Source organism: Culex pipiens, chromosome 2, assembly GCF_016801865.2.
Source record: "Culex pipiens pallens isolate TS chromosome 2, TS_CPP_V2, whole genome shotgun sequence".
Classification (NCBI taxonomy): domain Eukaryota; kingdom Metazoa; phylum Arthropoda; class Insecta; order Diptera; family Culicidae; genus Culex; species Culex pipiens.
Window position 1 is genome coordinate 143,432,552 of NC_068938.1, and position 22,040 is coordinate 143,454,591.

General features: G+C 36.8%; 1 protein-coding gene and 1 non-coding gene across 2 annotated transcripts in view; one reads left to right on the forward strand and one right to left on the reverse strand.

Annotated features, from left to right (window-relative positions):
- The window catches only part of LOC120416221 (Krueppel-like factor 8), a 292,926-nt gene that overhangs the window by 76,800 nt on the left and 194,086 nt on the right, over positions 1-22,040 (reverse strand). The window contains exon 4 of the mRNA XM_039577920.2: positions 13,098-13,158. Within this exon, the coding sequence (XP_039433854.2) occupies positions 13,098-13,158 (61 nt within the window). The remainder of the gene's footprint in view (positions 1-13,097; positions 13,159-22,040) is intronic.
- On the forward strand, positions 2,300-2,373 carry Trnan-guu (transfer RNA asparagine (anticodon GUU)). The gene has a single exon. It is a non-coding gene; the product is annotated as a tRNA-Asn (tRNA).

Below are 22,040 nucleotides of genomic sequence, written 5' to 3' on the forward strand. Positions count from 1 at the left end.
ATTGACTTAATTAATAAATATAAGTTAGTTCAATCCAAACCCTGAATTCAATTAGCTTGCAATCGCCATACCTCAATCAACCCCTTTAACTAAACTAACCAAACTCATAATTGCTGCTTTTACCTGCAATTTCGCACCTGATCTCGTTTGACCCTGCCCCGTTTTCCTCACACCCCCAACCCCCCGCTCAACGCTACTGTTCATAATCATTACAATCCCCAATCTCAATCTGCGTGGCCAATCAAGAAGTGGGGGCCTCAATTAACTGCATCTCGGTGTCAAATGGAACCGTCGGCAGCTATGAAGCCCAAGGAAGCTGTAGAGAGAGAGAGCAAAAAAAATCCTCCGACTATCCCCCCATCACATGCAATTCACTCTAACCTCCAATCAATCAGTTTGATCGATCTGGAAGCCAATCGCTCGGCGGCGGCGGCGGCACCGATTGGCAAGTGGCCACAAGATCTCGACCTGCCAAGGGAAATAAAAACAGGGAGTCGCAAAATAATGATAGACTACCGACCCAAGCCCGCTGGCCGCTGGCTAGGCAAGTTGGGACACGGTGCGATGCGATCGGCTTAGCTGATTATTACCAATTTAAGCTCCCTCTCCAATTGCCGAAGGTACTCTCTTCAACCTTTATAAGCTTCTTGGGTAACTTTTGGTTGGGATGGTCGGGGGTTTTAAAAAATCATTATAATTTAAAACCTTAGCAAATTGATGACCTCTTGAGAAGGTAACAGAGCTCAACTTAAGACATTATCAAACATTTGTCAAGTCCAGCCGTTTCAGGGACAAAACAGTAGCGGTTGGTCTTCTAATCATAGTTAAACAATCTGTGACTAAAACCATCTTTGACACTTTCCTTGAAGTTTTGGTTAGCCTCGGATGGGAAGGTGCTGTGACTGATCACCGTAAAATGGTTTATTTGATGATTGAGGAATGCTAACGCGTGTTCGAATCTTTCCGGGAAAATTACCACTCATATATTCACTCGCTTACTCATTTACCAATTCACTCACTCAATCATCCACTCATTTCTTCGTTTTCTCACTCACTTACTCAATTATTCACTCACTCAGTCACTCACTCGAGCATCCACTCGCTCGCACACTCACTCGCTCACTCACTTACTCGCTCACACACTCTCTTACTCACTGACTCATTCACTAACTCATTTACCGACTCACTCAATCGCTTAACTTGTACACTAACTCATTCAATCATTTGCTTACTTACGCAATCTATCATTTTCACTTATGCCCTCAATAACTCACTCACTCACCAACTCGCTAACTCATTTACATAACGGATTCGTCATTTTTTTTGTTTTTCGAATGTTTACATTGATGTTTACTAATTCGAATGATCGATGATTGAAACGTATTCGAATTGAAAAGCACTCAGACGTCAAAACCAAAAGCTGAGGTCAAACTGACATTTAAATCCCATTGTTTGAAGCATTTGACAGCTGTCAGTCGTTCCAATTAGTGAATTTGGATTCTCTAATTCGAACTCTATTCCATCCGAATTAGTGTATCTGCTCTATACTTGTTCATTGACTCACGGACTCATTCCCTGATTCACTCACTCACTCATTTAGTAACTCACCGACTCACTCTCTGACTCTCTCATTCGCTAAATTATTCACTTTCTCACTCTCTTGCTCAAGGATCGCTCACTCAAATTTCGATGGAAAGGATTTGAACTAGTTTAAATAGATGTTCAGGAATATTAAATATGCACAAAAATGACATTTAACTCTGCTAATTGCAATTCCAATCCCTTAATGTCTTCATAAAACGCTCCCACCTGCTTTCCTTCTTGCAAATGCACTCTAAAACCTACGCAAAAACGCGTTAGCAGAATTAGCCCAATGGGCCATAAACTACTCAGCATGGGGTTAATTTGCATTTTCCATCGCATGCGTCAATTAATATCAATAACATTTTTAGATGTTTTTAATTAGGTAGTTTGCTGCAGCAGTATCTCAAATTGATCGTCGGTACCAGGCCCCCTTGAAGAGATATTACACTGCATACTCCACACCTCAACACACGTGGTACAAGCACCCTTTTCAACGTTTTATGATCTCCCTTCCTCACGGTGAAGTGTGTTGTTCTAAGTTCCTTACAGATAAGCCGGCGCACTGTTGGCGGCTAATAAAAATTAAAGCAAAATTGCTTACCGCATAGGTGGGAACATCTATGGGTAATAAAAATAAATTTAAAGTGGGTTGGACCATTGTCGCAAATGTGTGCTAATTAATGTGGATTGTGCTAGTTACTTGTTCTAACAAGACGCCTTCGTGGCGCAATCGGTTAGCGCGTTCGGCTGTTAACCGAAAGGTTGGTGGTTCGAGTCCACCCGGGGGCGTGTTTCTTTTTTGGCATTTTAGATAGGTTTTATCATTTTATCATTTATCATTTTATCATTTTATCATTTTATCATTTTATCATTTTATCATTTTATCATTTTATCATTTTATCATTTTATCATTTTATCATTTTATCATTTTATCATTTTATCATTTTATCATTTTATCATTTTATCATTTTATCATTTTATCATTTTATCATTTTATCATTTTATCATTTTATCATTCTATCATTCTATCATTTTATCATTTTATCATTTTATCATTTTATCATTTTATCATTTTATCATTTTATCATTTTATCATTTTATCATTTTATCATTTTATCATTTTATCATTTTATCATTTTATCATTTTATCATTTTATCAATTTATCATTTTATCATTTTATCATTTTATCATTTTATCATTTTATCATTTTATCATTTTATCATTTTATCATTTTATCATTTTATCATTTTATCATTTTATCATTTTATCATTTTATCATTTTATCATTTTATCATTTTATCATTTTATCATTTTATCATTTTATCATTTTATCATTTTATCATTTTATCATTTTATCATTTTATCATTTTATCATTTTATCATTTTATCATTTTATCATTTTATCATTTTATCATTTTATCATTTTATCATTTTATCACGTTTCTACTCGCAATTCAGCACACTTTCGAGAAGTGTGCCCGTCAGACCAAAAAAAAATAAATGTTTGTAAACAAGCTGCAACTTAGACGCTTGTCATCGCCTCAGTCGCGACTGGGTCAGCAGCTTATCGGAAACACGCAATCTTTGCAATCTCCACGTTGCACGGCAATCCTACTTGGGGATTTTCAGTGGAGATATGGCACTACCATGGTGCGCATCGTCACGTGGAATACACAGTTATGCTGGGACCTGTCAAGGCTCATAGATCTGGCCACTTGGGATCATGCTGGTTAAATTGCACGGATCTTGTTGACGGATCATGTGCGCGCTTAGTACAAGCCACTAACGACTGAGACTGGGAGGGAGAGAGGAAGGTTCAACAAAAAATATCTAGCAATAAAGTGATCGCAAATCAGCGGAACATGTAGCGTTCAAAGGTATATATTACAAAGTAAACGATAAGTAGAAAAGAAAAGTTGTGAGTAGATGATTTTTAAGCTTTATTTTTCAGATGGTCCTGGCAATGATTTAGGTTTGCGGAAAACAAACTTTCTCATTTTTATAAATTTGGTTTGTGTAAATATTAATTGAATGCTATTTACCAAAAACTCATTTAACAAATTTTGGAATTTATTGATGTAATTTAGGGGACTACTTAAGAGGCAGTATTTGTAAATTTTGCGCGGCTTGTTCTACAGGTCGTATCGAGGTGCTCGGATTTCGAAGAAACTTTCAGCGTTTGTTTGTCTGCACATAAGATGAACTCATGCCAAATATAAGCCCTCTACGACACAGGGAAGTGGGGTAAAACGGGCATTGAAGTTTGATGTCTAAAAAACATCAAAAATAAAAAAAATGCTTCCATTCGCGTAAAACTTGATCAATTCCAACCTCTCATAGATGCATTCGAAAGATCTTTTGAAGCACTTTTGAAAATTACTGATAAAAATTGATATTTTTAAAACCTTAATATCTTTTTGCAACAGCCTCCAACACCCATACTCCCGTAGGTCAAAAGATAGGTAATTTCATGGACTATAAGCCTTCGGTAATAAATGTTTGGCCAATCGAAGTTTTTCTCATAGATTTACGATTTTTTCTATACAATCATTTTAAAGCATTAACTTTTGCCCTGTAGCCCAAGAAGGTTGCACTTTTTGAGCTCAATTTTTACATATTCGAAATCCTCGGGAAATTTCACGTAAGTTTGATGTTAAAAAGTTGTAAATTTTATTGAAAAAAATGCCATTTAGAATAAATTCAAATATTTTTCAACAATTTGTTGGATTTAGGGTAAAACAGGTTTTCGCCTGCTTGATACAGCATTTGACGTATTGATCACAGGGTTAACCAAATCTAACTTTTTTTCAACAATGTTTTATTTAAATATTTTTCAAAGTCAAGTTTACGACTCGAATACTTCAAACCTACGTGAAATTTCTCAAGGATTCTGAATATGTAAAAAATTAGCCCAAATAGTGCCGTCTTCTTGGGCTACAGGGCAAAAACTAACGCTGTAAAATGTTTGTTATAGAAAAATCGTAAATCTATGAGAAAAACTGCAATTGGCCAAAAATTTATTACCGAAGGCTTATAGTCCATGAAATTACTTATCTTTTGACCTACGGGAGTATGGGTGTTGGAGGCTGTTAAGATATTATAAGGTTTTAAAAATATCAATTTTTATCAGTAATTTGCAAAAGTGCTTCAAAAGACCTTTCGAATGCATCTAAGAGAGTTGGAATTGTTCAAATTTTACGCGAATGGGAGCAATTTTTCTGATTTTTGATGTTTTTTAGACATCAAACTTCAATGCCCGTTTTACCCCCTTTGTCGTGTTTGGCATGAGTTCATCTTATGTATAGACAAACAAACGCTGAAAGTTTCGTCCAAATCGGAGCACCTTGATACGACCTGTTACACACTGGTGAAAAACTAGCTCTTAAGCCATTTTGCGTGCTAATGATTCAGTGCAAAATATGATACTGGAAATCTGATGATTGAAACAACATTAATCAAAGAAAACTGAGAAATTTATTTATGCAAATCAAAAATGACTTAAGACGTTTAGAAACCCATTTTTGAAAAAAAATGTTGTTGTTTGAAAATTTGTAATATTGTACGCAGCGAAAACATTCCTGCAAAAATATATTTTCTAAATGATAAGAAAAGTTCCTACATTTTTGTGATTCTTCAAGTTAATACGGAGTTATAAAAGGAGGCTGGTCAATTTTCTGCTCTTTACAATCAACATATTTTTTCCTTTTCCTCATCAGTAAATTTTTACGAAAACTATGAAATTCATACACATTCACCCTTCTTCTTGAAAAAAGATAGGGTATATTTTATGGAAATTAATCAGAAAGATTCACTCTACTTTTTAATCAGATTTGCAAACATCATTTTTGTTCATTCATTTTGGGTTATGTTCGTTATCAAACTTATAAATCTATATCAAACGAAAATTATAATCAAGAATAAATTTATTCAAGAACTATGAAAAACGCAGAGGTCCTTTATTTTTTTGGGAATAATTAAAGATTTCAAGATATCAATTAATAATCATTAGTCGTAAATTATAAATTTGTAATTCAATTTCAATTAGACATTTCTCAAAATTTAACTTTTTTGCTCCAGGATGTTATATTTGCAGTCTAGAGATTTGAAGAAGCTTTCAACTGAGAATAAGTCATAAGTCTTTACAGGGAGGTAAATATCTGATTTTTTTTAATGAGTCCCTTTATATTTTAGTCTATTAAAAAAAAAATAACAAAAAAAAATGTGAGTTCACCTTTAATTTAGACTTTTACGCCTAAAAATAATTAAAGAAGCGACTTGTTTTTTTCTTTCAGTGTATTTTTTTCAGAAAGCCCGTTAAATTTCCTATTATGTTGTTCCTGACCACCTTTTAATACGATGCCACGGGTCCGAGTTAAAGCTATATTTAAATTAAAAATACAAAATGTTAAATACAGTAAAAATAAAATTATGGTAATATTTCATCTGGGAATGAGTAATGTGTAAAAATGTGGAAAATTTACCACTTTTTCGTTGTAATACCACTATTCAGCATAAATGTAATATTACATCATTAAAGAGGTAATATTAAACCTTCAAATTATGTATACACCATCCAAATTTACACTATTGTTGCTGTGCACTTCATACACGAGTCTGGACTGTATTGAAAATAAAATCCCTATTGATTAAACTTGATTAAACACATTTTAACTAAAATATTGTATGCAAACAAACCATAAAAATTGAAACATAGACCCTACATTCATAGCATAACTCATTCCACCAATAAATAAGAAAAACTATTAGACTTACGGATTTCAATTGGATGTACCTGGTCTAGTTAACGCATCAATTTACATGATGATTCAGTGAAAAAAGTTTATTCTGTGAGTGTTAAAAAAGTGACAGTGATGTTGTTGTTTACAGCAGCAAAATAATGGGCCGACCGCTCGGCGGTGCCCTAGTGATATGGAAGCGTTCTGAACAATGTAATTTTAATCCGAAGCTAAGCTATCTGTATTAAATTACGATATACTCAACAATTTTGAGAAATAGTTGGGTCTGGGCAGCGTCTTGTATCACGAATGACATCAATCGTGCGTTCGGCCCGGCGCCGTGCAGCGAGAGTTCACCCGTGATACCAGATCCGGACTGCCGTTTATCAAGAGTGTGACGGGTTGCCACTGAGCAGATCTGCAAACTAACAAAGCGATCAATGTTCAGTTATCGTGCCATCACAGACGAAGACACACACCTCCGAGGAACCGAGGTTGTGGAACGTGTATATATAGTGCGCGGCGAGCAACGCAGTTCTAGCGATGGATGAAAACGAGGGTGCTTTGGCTCTCTTTTCAGTAGTGGAGCCTTACAAATGCAGTCACTTCGTTTTCTACCCGTTCGTAACAAGCTGCTGGGTATAGTTTCAATGAGAATCGTATTCTCCCCTTTGAACATGTTCAATCTTGTTTTGTAAACAGAGAGACTGCCTGCTCTCTCCGACTCTCGAATGAGAATTTCTCTCTCTCTTGTTCTCTTTCGACTGTTCGGAGTCGTGTGTCAGACTACCTTTTTGCTAGCGGTATTGAATCAAAGCAACAAGTGGATGAGGAGACTCTCTTCAAAAGGAGGATTGAAAGGAGAGTCAACCGTGCAATACCGTCACGTGGCCAGGGAAGGGAACAGACTCTCAGTGGTGTTTATGTTCCGCTTGTTACCTTAGCGGGTAGATATAGAAGCAAACGTGAGAGAGGATGTATGAAAAACAGATCAACGGCAGCGATTGAATCAGCTGTGCTTTTGGTTGGTGTTTGGCGCGAAAGCAAACGGCGGCGGCGCGTATTTTTCCGCCTCTATGTTCAACGAGCTTGCTAAATTAATTATGCTATTAAAACATAATAAAACATGATAATTTATGATCGTCGATAAACGGACTAACGAACTGAACAGAAGGAGGAATAGAAGGGTTTGAAAGAGGGAGCGTATGGGTTGAAAGTGTGGAGTTTGATTGCATTTGAGAATGAAATGGATGTAAGTTGGAGTTATGAAAAGGTTCAATGAGTTCAAAAATGTCATAATTGTATGTTTTTTATTCTTTGTTCAAACACTAAGGGAATTAGGTGCAACAAAAATGACTTTTTGTGGGTAATCAAGGGATTGTTCCGGTGCTCAGTTTGGTACGGTATGTCCACGCATCCTTCCTCCCCTGTAGATTCTGTTAAATGTGATCCGTTCTCAGAATCCTCTCTGCGGTAAACACAACGCAGTAGGGCTGACAGCTTTAATTTTTGCATTACATTTTCGGGTGTTTTCGGATGTACTGCAATTATTAATAATGACAAGAAAAGTGCTTGGGGCGTAATCTAATCACAAGACTTTCCAGCATGCTTTCATCGGACTGGCTGCGTTTGTGTTAGATTAGATTAGATTAGGTAATCAAGGGCTTATTCCGGTGCTCAAACTGAGCGCAAATCCCAAAGATGCTTGATTGGCCGTAATTTTAATAAATTCATAGATATCTTGTAACAACAAACAACAAACAACAAACAACAAACAACAAACAACAAACAACAAACAACAAACAACAAACAACAAACAACAAACAACAAACAACAAACAACAAACAACAAACAACAAACAACAAACAACAAACAACAAACAACAAACAACAAACAACAAACAACAAACAACAAACAACAAACAACAAACAACAAACAACAAACAACAAACAACAAACAACAAACAACAAACAACAAACAACAAACAACAAACAACAAACAACAAACAACAAACAACAAACAACAAACAACAAACAACAAACAACAAACAACAAACAACAAACAACAAACAACAAACAACAAACAACAAACAACAAACAACAAACAACAAACAACAAACAACAAACAACAAACAACAAACAACAAACAACAAACAACAAACAACAAACAACAAACAACAAACAACAAACAACAAACAACAAACAACAAACAACAAACAACAAACAACAAACAACAAACAACAAACAACAAACAACAAACAACAAACAACAAACAACAAACAACAAACAACAAACAACAAACAACAAACAACAAACAACAAACAACAAACAACAAACAACAAACAACAAACAACAAACAACAAACAACAAACAACAAACAACAAACAACAAACAACAAACAACAAACAACAAACAACAAACAACAAACAACAAACAACAAACAACAAACAACAAACAACAAACAACAAACAACAAACAACAAACAACAAACAACAAACAACAAACAACAAACAACAAACAACAAACAACAAACAACAAACAACAAACAACAAACAACAAACAACAAACAACAAACAACAAACAACAAACAACAAACAACAAACAACAAACAACAAACAACAAACAACAAACAACAAACAACAAACAACTAAATCTAAAATTAATTAGTCTTTCATGTCTTAAAGGTAAAATTTGGTTTTCTGTGAGTTAAATAATTGAATTTTATTTTTTTGTAAATTTAATGAAAAGGTTTTTGTCGCAAATGAACAATCAAATTACTTATGGGTCATTCCAGGTCAATTGAGTACACTTTTGGACTCGACCTTCACCGATAGTTAACAGAAATCCCAAGTTTGGTGCTGATTAGACCATCCCTCTATTTTGGCACCGCCCTCTTTTTTGAAGATATTCTCAAAAACTTTTTTTTCTTTTAATCATAACTTTGCAACTATTTGAGCAAAAGACTTTCTACAGGTTGAATTTTTTAGAAAATTGTCCTAGAAGTTCGATAAAAATAAAATTTTAACTCTTAAATACCCACTTTTATTATATTTTAACGTTTTAAGTATTAAAAATCAGTTTTGACCAGTTCCTTATGTTTTTATTTATTTTATTTTATCACCATCGTGTTCCCCAGACAATTTTACATTATAATCAATGTAGACCTCAAACTAAAATGAAATATTGGCGAGATACAGCGATTTTACTGAAAAAAGTTTGAATTCAAATCCGAAATAAGTTTCTTACATATAAAAACCGAACTATGCGGGATTCATCCCTTTTTGTTGAAAAGTACACCATGTACTTCCATGTGCTGCGCAAAATCATACTTTTTTGAGTAAAATCGCTGTATCTCGCCAATAGTTCATTTTCGTTTGAGGTCTACATTGATTTTTATGTAACATTGTCCAGGAAACACGATAGTGAAAAAATAATTCTAATAAAAGCATAAGGAATTGGTCAAAATTGAATTTTAATACTTAAAACGTTAAAATATAATATTATTGGGCATTTAAGGGTTAAAATTTTATTTTTTTCGAATTCCTTGGACAATATTCTATAAAATGCAACCTGTAGAAAGTTTTTTGCTCAAGTATTTGCAAAGTTATGATTAAAAGAAAAAAAAGTTTTTTAGAAAATCGTCAAAAAAGGGCGGTGCCAAAAATAGAGGGATGGTCAGATCAGCAACAAACTTGGGATTTCTGTTAACTATCGACAGATGAACGTTCCCTTCAAGTTTGTTTCAAATCGGTGAAGGTCGAGTCCAAAAGCAAGGGGTTTCCAGCATCAAGGATTACTGACCAGTCTAAATGGAATTACCAGGATTACTGGCAATATGTCATGAATTATTTTGATTACCCAGAATTACTTGGGATTTCCAGAAACCACGCAGAATTGCTCAAATTTATAAAAATAACTTGGAATTACTGCCTAGCTTCCAGCATATTGAGAATTGGATCGAATGACAGCTGTCAAATGCACAAAACCACGTGCTTGGCAATAGTACGTCCATCCCGGGAATTCCCGGCACAAAATTCCCGGGATTTTTATATGTTTTACGGGGAATTTCCGAAATTAAGCAAAAATCATAATTTGGCCTGGAAATTACATTAGTATTACAATTAATAAGTTTAAACTTTTCTAAAATTTACCTAAATTGGTACCATTTTATTTGTTGTCATTTTTGTTTTTAGACATCTTAAACCAATTTTCAAGCTGTTTTATTCATGTCATATAGAAATAAATAAAAAATAAATATTTATAAGATACTTATTTAATTTGAATTAGAAATGTGGTGCATATGAAATTCAAAGCACAAAAGAGAACAGCAAAAATTTGTTTAACACTGGAACGCCCAACGCATGTCCAACTTACACAGACGCCCAAGCCTCCCAAAAAAGGAGGAACAGTAACTTCAACTCACTGGTACTCGGGCATTACTCAACCAATCGGGACAATTCTTGTTTCCAGTGATTTGTAAGAATGTCTAGATCCTAAAATTGTGCAGAACTTAATTCGATCAATTCTGTAATTTTTGCGATCAAAAACATCGTTCCATCTTTTTAAAACGACTGCCGCCGCGGATTTTTTTGCGATTTTTTTTTTGCGCGAAAAAAAAGTTGGAACGATGTTTTTGATCGCAAAAATTACAGATTTGATCGAATTAAGTTCTGCAAAGTTCTATAATCATCTTAACATCTAACAAATCACTGGAAAGAAGAATCATCTTGATTGGTTGAGTTATGCCCGAGAACCAGCGAGTTGAAGTTACCGTTCCAACTTTTTTGGAGCCTTGGGCGTTGGAATGTTAAGCTGAGCATGAGCATGAGCATGGTTGACTGCCAATGAGCTGCTACTCCGTTATTGACAGATCAGCTGAAGTTAAACAATGAATCAAAAATGATCATTGGGAGCCAACCATCCGTTCACTGTTTAACCCCTGAAGACCCCGACTTTATTAGTCAATACCGGCGCCCTCCCAAGAAGCCTGCAGTTCAACGAAAGGGAGGAATATTAGTCCGATAGTTGAAGTTGCAGACTCATCAAGCACATAGTTTTTCGCTATATACTTGTTGATACCGCTTGAGACCGTTGAATCCACAGCATCTCCTTCAAGCATCACGTGATTATTTTTTTTGGTTAGTAGGATAAGGTATTGGCTTTTCGATGCCTCCCGAGCTACGATGCTATGGGGAGGACTTTAATAACAAACCCGTCGGCGAGCCTTCCGAGCAACGATGCTATGGGAAGGTCTTTCTAATTAGCACACCAAAACACTCGCGCACAGGTATTTAAATACTGAATAAATGTAATTTTTCATCACGATTACCCAGACGACATTGATGATATAGGAAGGACTTTTTTACAGTCATTTACAGTAATACTTAAACTTATTTTAATGCAACAATTCACACGACGTCGTGCCTCCCGATCAACGATGATGTAGGAAGGACTTGAGCAAGCCAATCAGGATGAAACACGAAATAAAATTCTTTTCTTTTCACACACAATGCCACATAATTGACCGCGCGTCACCACCCAACAAATTGAACTCTTGGGCGTTGGAATGTTAAGCTATCTAAAAACTGCTATCCTTGTTTAGATTGATATCAATAGTATTGAGCTAATTCTATAAATTTAAAGCTTGAAAAACATAACAAATATAAAGAAAACATAGATTTTATGACTTTTTCAAAAACTAAAAACTTCCCGGGAATAAATAAATATTTTTCCCGTTTTCCGGGAAACTCAAAACCTGGGAAAATTAGACGTCCTGCTTGGAAATCATCGAACAATTGGGTAAATATCAACATCATTTTGAAAACTGATTTTGGCGTTCGAGTGCATTTAACATTCAAAGCACAACAAAGAACAAAAAAAATCTTCAAAACTATCTAAAAGTGCTATCCCTGTTTAGATTGATTTTAATAGTATTGTGCTAATAGTTTGATTTTAAAAACATAACTAATATAAAGAAAACATAGATTTCATGACGTTTTCAAAAAATTCCCGGGATAAAAAATATATTTTTTCCGTTTTCCGGTAAACTCAAAACCCTGGAAAATTGGACGCCCTACAACTGACAACTGATTTTGACGTTTGAGTGTTTTTCATCCGAATACATTTGAATTAGAGAGCATCCAAATTGGCGGACATTTCGAATCCGCTCTGTACTTCTTACAACCATAAAAAGCATCAAGGAAAAGCAAAATGCATTCTGCCGATTTACCTTTTAAGAATTACTAGTAGTTACTTGAATTAATGGGAAATACACGAATTACTGAGTAACTATGGAACTACTCGAATTACTAGGTAATTCCAGAATTATAGGAATTACTGCAGAATTGCGGAGTAATTCTAGAATTACTTACTCAAAATCCGAATGATCCCGTACTAGCTATAATTTTGGTTTCATACATGAAAATTAATAGGCAATAAATAAAATTATAAAAGGTTTATCGAAATCATCTTTTAAACAGTTATTTTTTATTATTTTATTATTTTCTGAAGTATGTTTTCACAAACAAGAATCATGGAATTACTAGTATTACTGGGATTATTAGGAATTACCAGGATTACTCTGGAATTACTCAGTAAATCCGGAATTACAGAATTACTTGCTCAAATTCCAAGTAATTCCGGATTAGTGACCAGTCTGACACGATGCTGGAAACCCCTTGTCCAAAAGTGTACTCAGTTGAGATGGAATGACCCTTATAACAAAATAAAAAGTATGTAAAGCTATTATCAATAGCTCAGTTAATCAAACAAACATACCTTTTGGTGGTGACCGAACGCTGAGATCAACTGGTTCTAGCTGGACTGGTGGGCCCTCTGCCTGTAAAGAAAAGAAAATAAAGTACATTATAATCAACATTTAGTAACTCCTATACATGAACACCTAATCGATTCGTGAGCCTCGCTATATAAGCGTTACTGGGCTTGTTAAAAAAAATCACGTGAAAATAAAACAAACACATTTTATGTTATTACTCTCAAACCACCGATTAGTTTCCATCGGATAACAGAGTGAAACATCATCAATTACCACACTATTACGAGAAAAAGGGCAGCAAACAAACTTACTAAAGTACCACTTTGTTGCCCGAGCAGAACAATGTACTACAACGGACAGATTTGCTCACTTGTTCACTTGAACCTTCTCCCAATACCTTGGCCAGTTCCAAGTCACTGCAAACAGTCGGCAGTGGCGTATTTCCTTATTAAGTGCGTGGGAATAACCTAATTAACTTCCATTTCCGAAGAGTGTCTGTCTACCTTACGGGGGAGAGGAGGGTTAGGGTGAGGGGGCAATGCTTAGCAGCAATAAAGGCCCTTCTCCTCCTCGTGAGGAGGTTTCCCGCCAAGTGCAAACTGCACGTAAAGTGAAGAAAAAACAAACAAAACACGCCTTTTGCCTTTACGCTTCAATGGGTAGTCGTGGTCTTCTCGTGTCGCTTAAGCTTGAACTAGGAATGCTTAGGATGGATTAATTTTACTTTGATAATTTTAAATCGGTTTAATAATTGTTTTATAAAATAAAGAATTGTCAGATTTCTTTTAAATCCACGTATGGAAGGTCAAATTAAGTAACATTTACGAGTTCCAAAATTTCTTAGCATCCCAAGTGCACCCTTTTATTAATGTGAAATCGGATCATTTATGCTGGAATCACGTTTTTCATTCTTTCTCACTCTCAGAGATCCTCAGACTCAGCACGCGATGCAGCACCACCATACAACCTAGATGTGAGCACGTACAAACGCTACGCCAACACCACCATCAACCGAGAGCGAGCGTTAATCTTCGTGAGGAGACCATTCTCCAAATCTCGGAGGAACCCATCAGCAGCCGCAGCAGCGGGGCCCTTAACCGAAGGTTCCCATCTTCTTCTGTCTCAAGGGATAGTCCGTAACATAACCTCACTTACAATAAAACGTTCAATATACACGAGAGGGGTTTATTTGGAGCTGTTTGGAGTCAATTCAATTCAACTGCAATAAACGTCAACCTGGGTATTGTGCTGAAGCTGCACGGTGCATTTGGGTTTGAGAGCTTCTCGAAAAAGGGTTAAGTGAGGGGGGCGGGGCAGGATGGTACCCCCATTGAGGTGTATGTACACTTTCTGGTTAAATGAATGCTTCATGATCATGTTTCGTTGCGCTCCCCAACCCCGAGAAGTCATTTCGAGAAGCAATAGTGTTACCAGAAATTAGCAGATCAAAAAGTTTTTAGATTTTGGGAAACTCCATACTTTTACATAGACAGTTCCCAGCTTGAACAGTGATTCAATTAACTCTTTCCAGATCTGGCAACCCTAACCCTCAATGACTGTTTGCAAAACGGTCGCCTTGTCTCGCCAGCATCACCTCCGCCTCCCAGTTGGAACTCCTTGGCGCACAGTCAGCCAGCCAGAACTCGGCTCGGATTGTCGTGGCCACGGCCCGGATCTTCCTCCCAGTCTCCAACCGCTTGGTGGTGGCGGCGGCCAGGCTTCGACTCATCAAAATCTATCTGCTTTTTAGCATCTATTACATAAACAGATTGAAATATCGTGTTCCGAGCGTGGGAGAATAGTTTAACCACCATAAAGAGAGGACTCCGGGTGATGACGACCCGGCGCGGTGGTTTTGGGCTTTTGCGCCCAGGTCGGTCCCTCGGGGGGTCGTGAACGCCCTTCGCCTAGATCTGCGCGCCACCGCCCTCCGACGTGGCCACTTTTTTGCGCCTGGGAGCGAAATTTGTACCACGGTACTGCACCACCGCGTCAGCACCGTTCGCGGCCCGGTTGGAAGATGTGATCACGCCGAGTGACGATGAGTTCGGCAACGGTTGACTCTGGGAGTTGGCTCGGGTGAAAGCGATCTGGGACACGGGGTCAAACGGCGCGTTCGGGCTGAGGATCGACCTGAGGGGGCTCGAGGGAAGGGGTTTTAGGGTATTGAAACGGGTTGTGTTTGACCCGTAAAAGATGAGAAATAGGAGTACTTTTGAATTTGTTTTGGGCAAATGATAATTGCCGTCATCATCTTATTCAGACTAAAAGAATTCATGTTGATGAATCATACTATCCAACACTAGTTCACTTTACCCTAATGTTTCTGTTTCTTACAAAAAAAAAAGCTGATATAAAAATATACTCTGAAAAGTAGCTTTCTGCGATTAGATTCTGAAAAAAAGGAGCTGAGAAGTATGCCAAATATATTCTTAACTGGCAAAAGTTAATTTTATTGCTGCGCTATAATTAGCTTCCTCTCAGTAAAGAAAGATAGTCCCACGCAGTTTAAACCACGTCTGAGTGCGTAATGTCGAATGTGGTTCAAAAACCAACCGATGATGAATGTGCTGGAATGTATGGGGTGCCTACTCTGTCAAAATTATGACAGAAAATATCTCAATCCATCAAGTACTAATCCCCCGGTCGGCATGGGAACGCACCACGCGTCTTTTAGACCTAACCTAACTGACTTGATCTGAAATGATGAGTGAACGACGTAATTTAAGTGTGTAATTGCGTTTATGGTGCTCGAAATAGTTTGCTGCCATCTGTCAGGTAGGTTCATGTATTATCATAGGTTTTATTGTTATCAGAGCAGCTAATAATGCAATTTTGTTGAGAAAGACTCATTTTTTGAGAACGTTTTGAAGGAAAAAATACGCAATTTGCGGGAGGTTCCTAAGCGATGAATTTTGGTATTTTTATAATTTGATAAATTCTTTGTGCAAACGTTTGGCAACAAAAACATTAAAAAAAACTTCAAATTTATAATGAAAATATAAGTTTTATTAACTGAAATCAGTCTAGCATTAATTTTTTAACAATATTTAGCATGTTTGGTCTCATTTAAAAATATTTTGGATTTATAAGAAATTCTGATGTACAGCACCCTAGACAGCATTTCGTCAAAACTTAGATATTTTATAAACTATTAATGGCAAAACAACTGAACAAGTTTTCAAAACACTTTTTTCATTGAAATGTGGAAATCATGAATCGTAATTTCAATTTATTTTTTCCTCACCACTCGATTTTAGTCAGGGTCGAGGGCCATAAACATAAAACATATTTTCAACGGCCTTAGTTATTGAAATGTAGATTCTTAAAGAATAAAGTTTGTCAAAAAATAGTTTTCTCATGGTCACCATATTAGCCCTTATTTTTTCCTGTGTCGCTTTTCAATGTTATAACATGAACTATTGTTATATGTTCTGCTTTAATGCTCATCCCATCAATTCAGAAAAGTTAAAACAAATTATTTCACATTTCACATTTCATGATAGACTTAATTACTGAATTAGGTATACAGACATGCCTCGGTTTAGCACCGCATATGGGGGATGCAAAACCGAGGCGTGCATAACCGAGGCACAGAGCTAATGGGATTCTGGCTATATGGGAGACATTGGCTATAATCTTAAGAAAAATCATGCAAACATAAAAATATTATAGTGTTTTGGAATTGGGAAAATGTCAGCTATCCATTAAAATTATAAATTCATGAAAATTTTCTACAAAAATACGTATTTTTCCTGTAGTTTGAAAATGCTTTTTTTCTAAAGAAACTAAAAATATATTGTTTTTGCTATATGGTTATCAAACGATCAGTATTTTTCATACATTTCGAATGTAATAAATTTTTTTTTGAAAATACTTAAAATTTTCACAAAACTACGTATTTTCGAAAAAATACTCAAAATTTCCGTTTTTACAATATGGGTATCAAAAGATCGGGATTTTTTCATACATTTCGAATGTAATAAAAACATTTTTTTGAAAACACTAAAAATTTTCACAAAACTACGTATTTTCGAAAAAAAAACTCAAAATTTCAGTTTTTACAATATGGGTATCATGTTGTACAATACTGCAAAATATATTTACATTAGGTAACTAATGCAAACCGATTGCAATGAATTTTTCATGACTTTTTGATTTGAAATTATAGATTGCTGGCTGGTTGTTTTAATAAATATTTTTTTTTTTTGAGAAGTTTCAATGCCAAAAAAAAAAAAAATTATAAACTAAACTGATCAAAGTCGAGGGGCATAAACTTAAAAAAATATTTGCAGCAGCCTTAGTTACTGAAATGTAGATTCTTAATGTTTAAATTTTGTCAAAACATAGTTTTCTCAGGGTCACCTTATTAGTTCTTATTTTTTCCTGTCTCGATTTTCAACGTTCTAACATGAAGCTATTGTTATATTTTCTGTATTTCAGAAAAGTTTAAACCAATTAGTTGGGGCATTTCACAATGATAGACTTATTCTGAATTAGGTCTATCTAATGGAAATAAAAATGTTATCGATATATCTCAAAGTTTTTGTCTCTCTCTTCAAAAATAGTCCAAAAAATCAGGGGAAAAACAGTGAAATAAAATCTTTTAAATTGAAGTAAAATTTAAAGTGCAGATAAAAAAATATGAAGTAGGGTAGGGTAGTCATCAATGAGACACTTTTGGTTTTCAACTTTCAACGATTTTTCTAATTTTTTCATCAGCATGTCTTAATGAGCTTTTAGTTGCATTATCTTTCTTTTAATGTGTTTTATCATTGTGTAACCGTTGGTTCCAATCCTGACGAATATAGGCTTCGCCACAACACTTTATTTCCCATATTCACCACATTACACTCTACGCCAGTTGCGAAGGGGCGAAGCTTATAGTGTGAACGAGGCTGATGCCCATCAATTTCCTGTGGGGTAGCATGGCGGCGCCCACTTACGTCAAACGGAAATTGGTGGGAAATCATGGACTCGGGAATCAACAAGAGAGCGCGATTTGGGGAAAATCGGCCTCTTTTAATCAGGCGTCCGAGCAGTTCGGATGTGCTCCAGCGGAGGGTAGCCAATCGCCCTCGCCATCGTCGGAACCCGGAGGTTCCGAGAGCACCCGCTCAGTCTCGGATTGGTCGGCCTAGGCTTTGTAAGTCGCGTTGCGCATCTGCCTACGTCTAAACGTAAAAGGACCCCAACCCGTCGTCTGGCGCCTCCCCGCTCCATAACCGTCAAGGACGACCACCCTCAGGCCGCTGGCCTTCAACGTAAAGGAGGGACCCCTCTCGGCGAGCCCAAATCGGTGGACTCCGGGGCTTGCCGATTAGTCAAGGAGGGAAGACGCCTGCCCGTCGGAGCCAGCAACGCCCGCTGGTCGTCCATCAACCCGGAACCGGCACGAAGCCGTAGAATCGAGCCGCCTACGAAGGTCGGCGAACGAAGCTGCATCCGGCAACCGAAGGACCGGACGAACGCAGCCAGGAACAAGCCGCCACAGCCAGCAAACAACCCCCCCCCCCCTTACGGGACCGTCGCCGCAGAGTCGAGGCTGGAAGCCACTCTGCCGGCCCGAACGTCGCCGGCGCGCGATCATCAGCTGAGTTTGCGCGGTAAGAATAGCCCCTGAACGACCCACACTGACATACCCACACACCACTTCCAACTTCCCAAAGATCCCGCAATAAAGTGCTGTGAAAAAGTTTAAATTCGTGGTTTTCCTGATTGTCCGTCACCTCCCCTGAATCACCTAGTAGCAATGCCGACCCTGGGACTACTCGGTCTGAGTCTCTTGCTCTGTGCTGGCCAAGCCATTAGTTTCAATTGACCAAAATATGAGATCGATCCGACATCTACAGCCAGAGTTATTCAACTGTCTCATTGTAGACGCACTTGGCAGGAACAATGAGACAGCTGGGGAACAATGAGACACTCTACGAAAATCAACATTTTTCTAGTAAAACATCATGTTTTTGTATTGTTCCATTGCAGGTGACTTGCCTTGAACATTTTAGAGCAATTTTGCCAGCATGAAACTTTTAATAACAAAAGTTTCACTAAAAAGTATTTAAATTTTGTAAAATCCATATATTAATACCAAATAACTTTGTAATGTTGGTTAAATGAAGTTCAAACTCTATAAATATGCCAAAAATCTATTTTAATTCATGTTTTGAAAGATTTCCATCGATTTTGAAAAGTTTATTGAAGAAAAATCAAAGTGTCTCATTGTTACCCATGGGCTGAAAAGAGTGGGGAACAATGAGACAGTCCTGGATTCTGGGTGTATTCTAAATTTTTGCCAAGTCTAATGAAAGGACATTGTAGCCCAACTTAATCCTTATGGAACGTCGAAAGACATTTGAAGAAATATTAGTTTTGGTGTAAATGGCAGCCTACGAGCGAAAAAGTATTTTTTGTCCATGATTTACTTTTACACCCCAGAATCAAACATTTATGAATTACTTTTCAAGGGAGCGTCTATAACCAAAGCCACTTATATGGCAGACGTGTATCCAGTAGACACACCTTTCCCCCAAATATGAGCCTGATTGGTTGAAACTACGACTTGTGAGAGCCATTTTATCATTGTTCCCCGTGTCTCATTGATGACTACTCTACCCTACGTTTATAATCATTTATAATATGTTTGAGTAAATTGTTTTTTTTTTTAAGTTTTAGTGAAATTTCGTTGTACAATACTGCAAAGTATATGTTCATCTAGTAACTATTTCAAACCGATTGTTAGGTATTTTTCATGCCTTTCTGCCATGAATTGATAAAATCCTGGCCTGTTGTTTTATTATTTTTTTTTTAAACAGGTTTCAAACCTCAAAAAAAAAATTAAACTTCGAGCACTGTATGAAGCAGATTACAATAAGTTTCCAGAATGGATGACTATCGTTCTTAAAAGTCAAAAATCTTTATAAGGATCCAAATACTTGGTTTACTAATGTTCAGTTAAGCCATTGCAAATATTTTTCAAAGTTTATGTCACCCCCTGCGTTTGGGCTCGTTTCAAAATGTTTTGAACTTTTATGAAATTGCAATTCACAGCACCGCAAAAACATTTTTTTCTAGCAAAAATAAAATTTTCGTCAATACTTAAAATTTTTTAAACTAATGATTGCAAACCAACTGGACAGGTGTGTTATGCATTTTTTTTGCACTTTTTTCATTCAAATGTTGAAACCGTCGCCTGTAATTTAAATTTTTAACTTTTTTTTTATTTTTTACTTTGGTTATAGTCAAGGTACATAAACTTCAAAAAATATTTCCAACGGTCTTCATGAGAGTAAAAAACCAAATAAGTTTAAATATCAGGAAAATTGAAAAAAAAAAAACATGAACTCAAAACAGTTAAAAGTATCATTTCTCAGCACTCAAAACCATGCTGAAATGTTCAACAATTCACCACTGTTTCATTAGTATGGAAGGCCATTTGATATTTCTCAAATTTTTAAAACACAAACAGTTTCACAACGGAACTGCAAAAATTATATGTTGACTTTATGTTATGTGTATGTGAATGAAAAATCAAATTTGAAATCAAAAAGTACTTATCATGATTTGTTATATCATGCACCGTTTGGTGGTTATACCCTCTGAAATAAATTTCGTTTGATTAAATATAACGTGATTTAATAACATTTTAAAAGCCATGACTTCTCTAAAAAAAATATTTCGAAAAGATCAGAAAATTTCCTACAAATTTGTTTAAAAAGTGATAAATTTTCAAGTGAGTAAAATATAGTATCCTGAAATAATCTAATAAAAACATTTTTATGATTTTTAAATAATCCCTAGCTAAAACGCTCAACCAAACCACAATCCCTAGCATTTCAGAAGATACAATCACATTTATTATCGTCCATATCAAATTGAAAGATTAGTAAAAAAAATAGTGTTGAGTAGTTGGTTTACTTTGAACTTGAGCAATTCTAACCTTTGTTTTTTTTTTCTTAATTCACCTATTACAACAACATTTTTCTTATGTGTTTCAACGAATACCTTCGCTACCGTAATTAGTACACTCTCCCGTGCCACACCAAACCGGAGAGACCCCCTTGAGCGAAGAAATAAGTGGCCGCTCGGTAGCTCTCAAAGTTCGTATAGCCATATAGGTTTACCCTCAACAGACACACACACACAAACACACGCGGAACCTACCCTGCTGCGCCGAGGGGGCCTGCGCAGCCCCAAAGAGGACCTCCGTCCTTCGAAACTCGGCTGCTGACCGCTGCTGCTTGTCGGAAAAGAATAATTAAAATGAATCGATTAGTGGACTTGTTAACTCCCTAATGTGGCTGTTGAGCGCGGGGGAGCCCCTTGGCTGCCCGTTGGCCACGGAAACTGGGCCCCCTCCAAACGGCCACGAGCGGCAGCTGCATTAATTAATATCTCAGTACTAACGTGTTCATATTAACTTGTCCGCCGCCGCCGTCGGTCGCCAAGAAGTGAGGTTTGGATTTCCGTGCGCGCCTGCATGCAACTCAACCTTGGTGGACCCCCCACCTTTATGAATATATGATAGTCCGCCCCGCCTCCCCCCACCCCCTCTGTTGGGCAAGTGTTTGACCAGGGTCGGTCGCCATATTTTATCCTCAAAACTGCTGAAAGGCTGGAAAAGCTGTTGGCTGTAGAGAGATCCAGTTCCACGCCACAAAAGGTGCCATTTAAGTATATGGATATGGGGTCCAAGTGAGGGAGCTATTGGAGATTAATGGTTTCACCTGGGTCGCCCCCCTCAAGCCCGGGCTAAAATTTATAGGTAACAACAAGTGAAACCAGCTGTCAAACACTTGATCGCGCGCGCTTGTTCCTGATCTTGATCTCTGCTCTCTATGAGTGTGTGTTTGCTCCAGGGGGACCTGTACAACTTTTAGGGGCACGGCCACTTGATCCGAACTGCACACTTTGTTAAGCGAAAATCTACTTATCCAGGGGGCCCC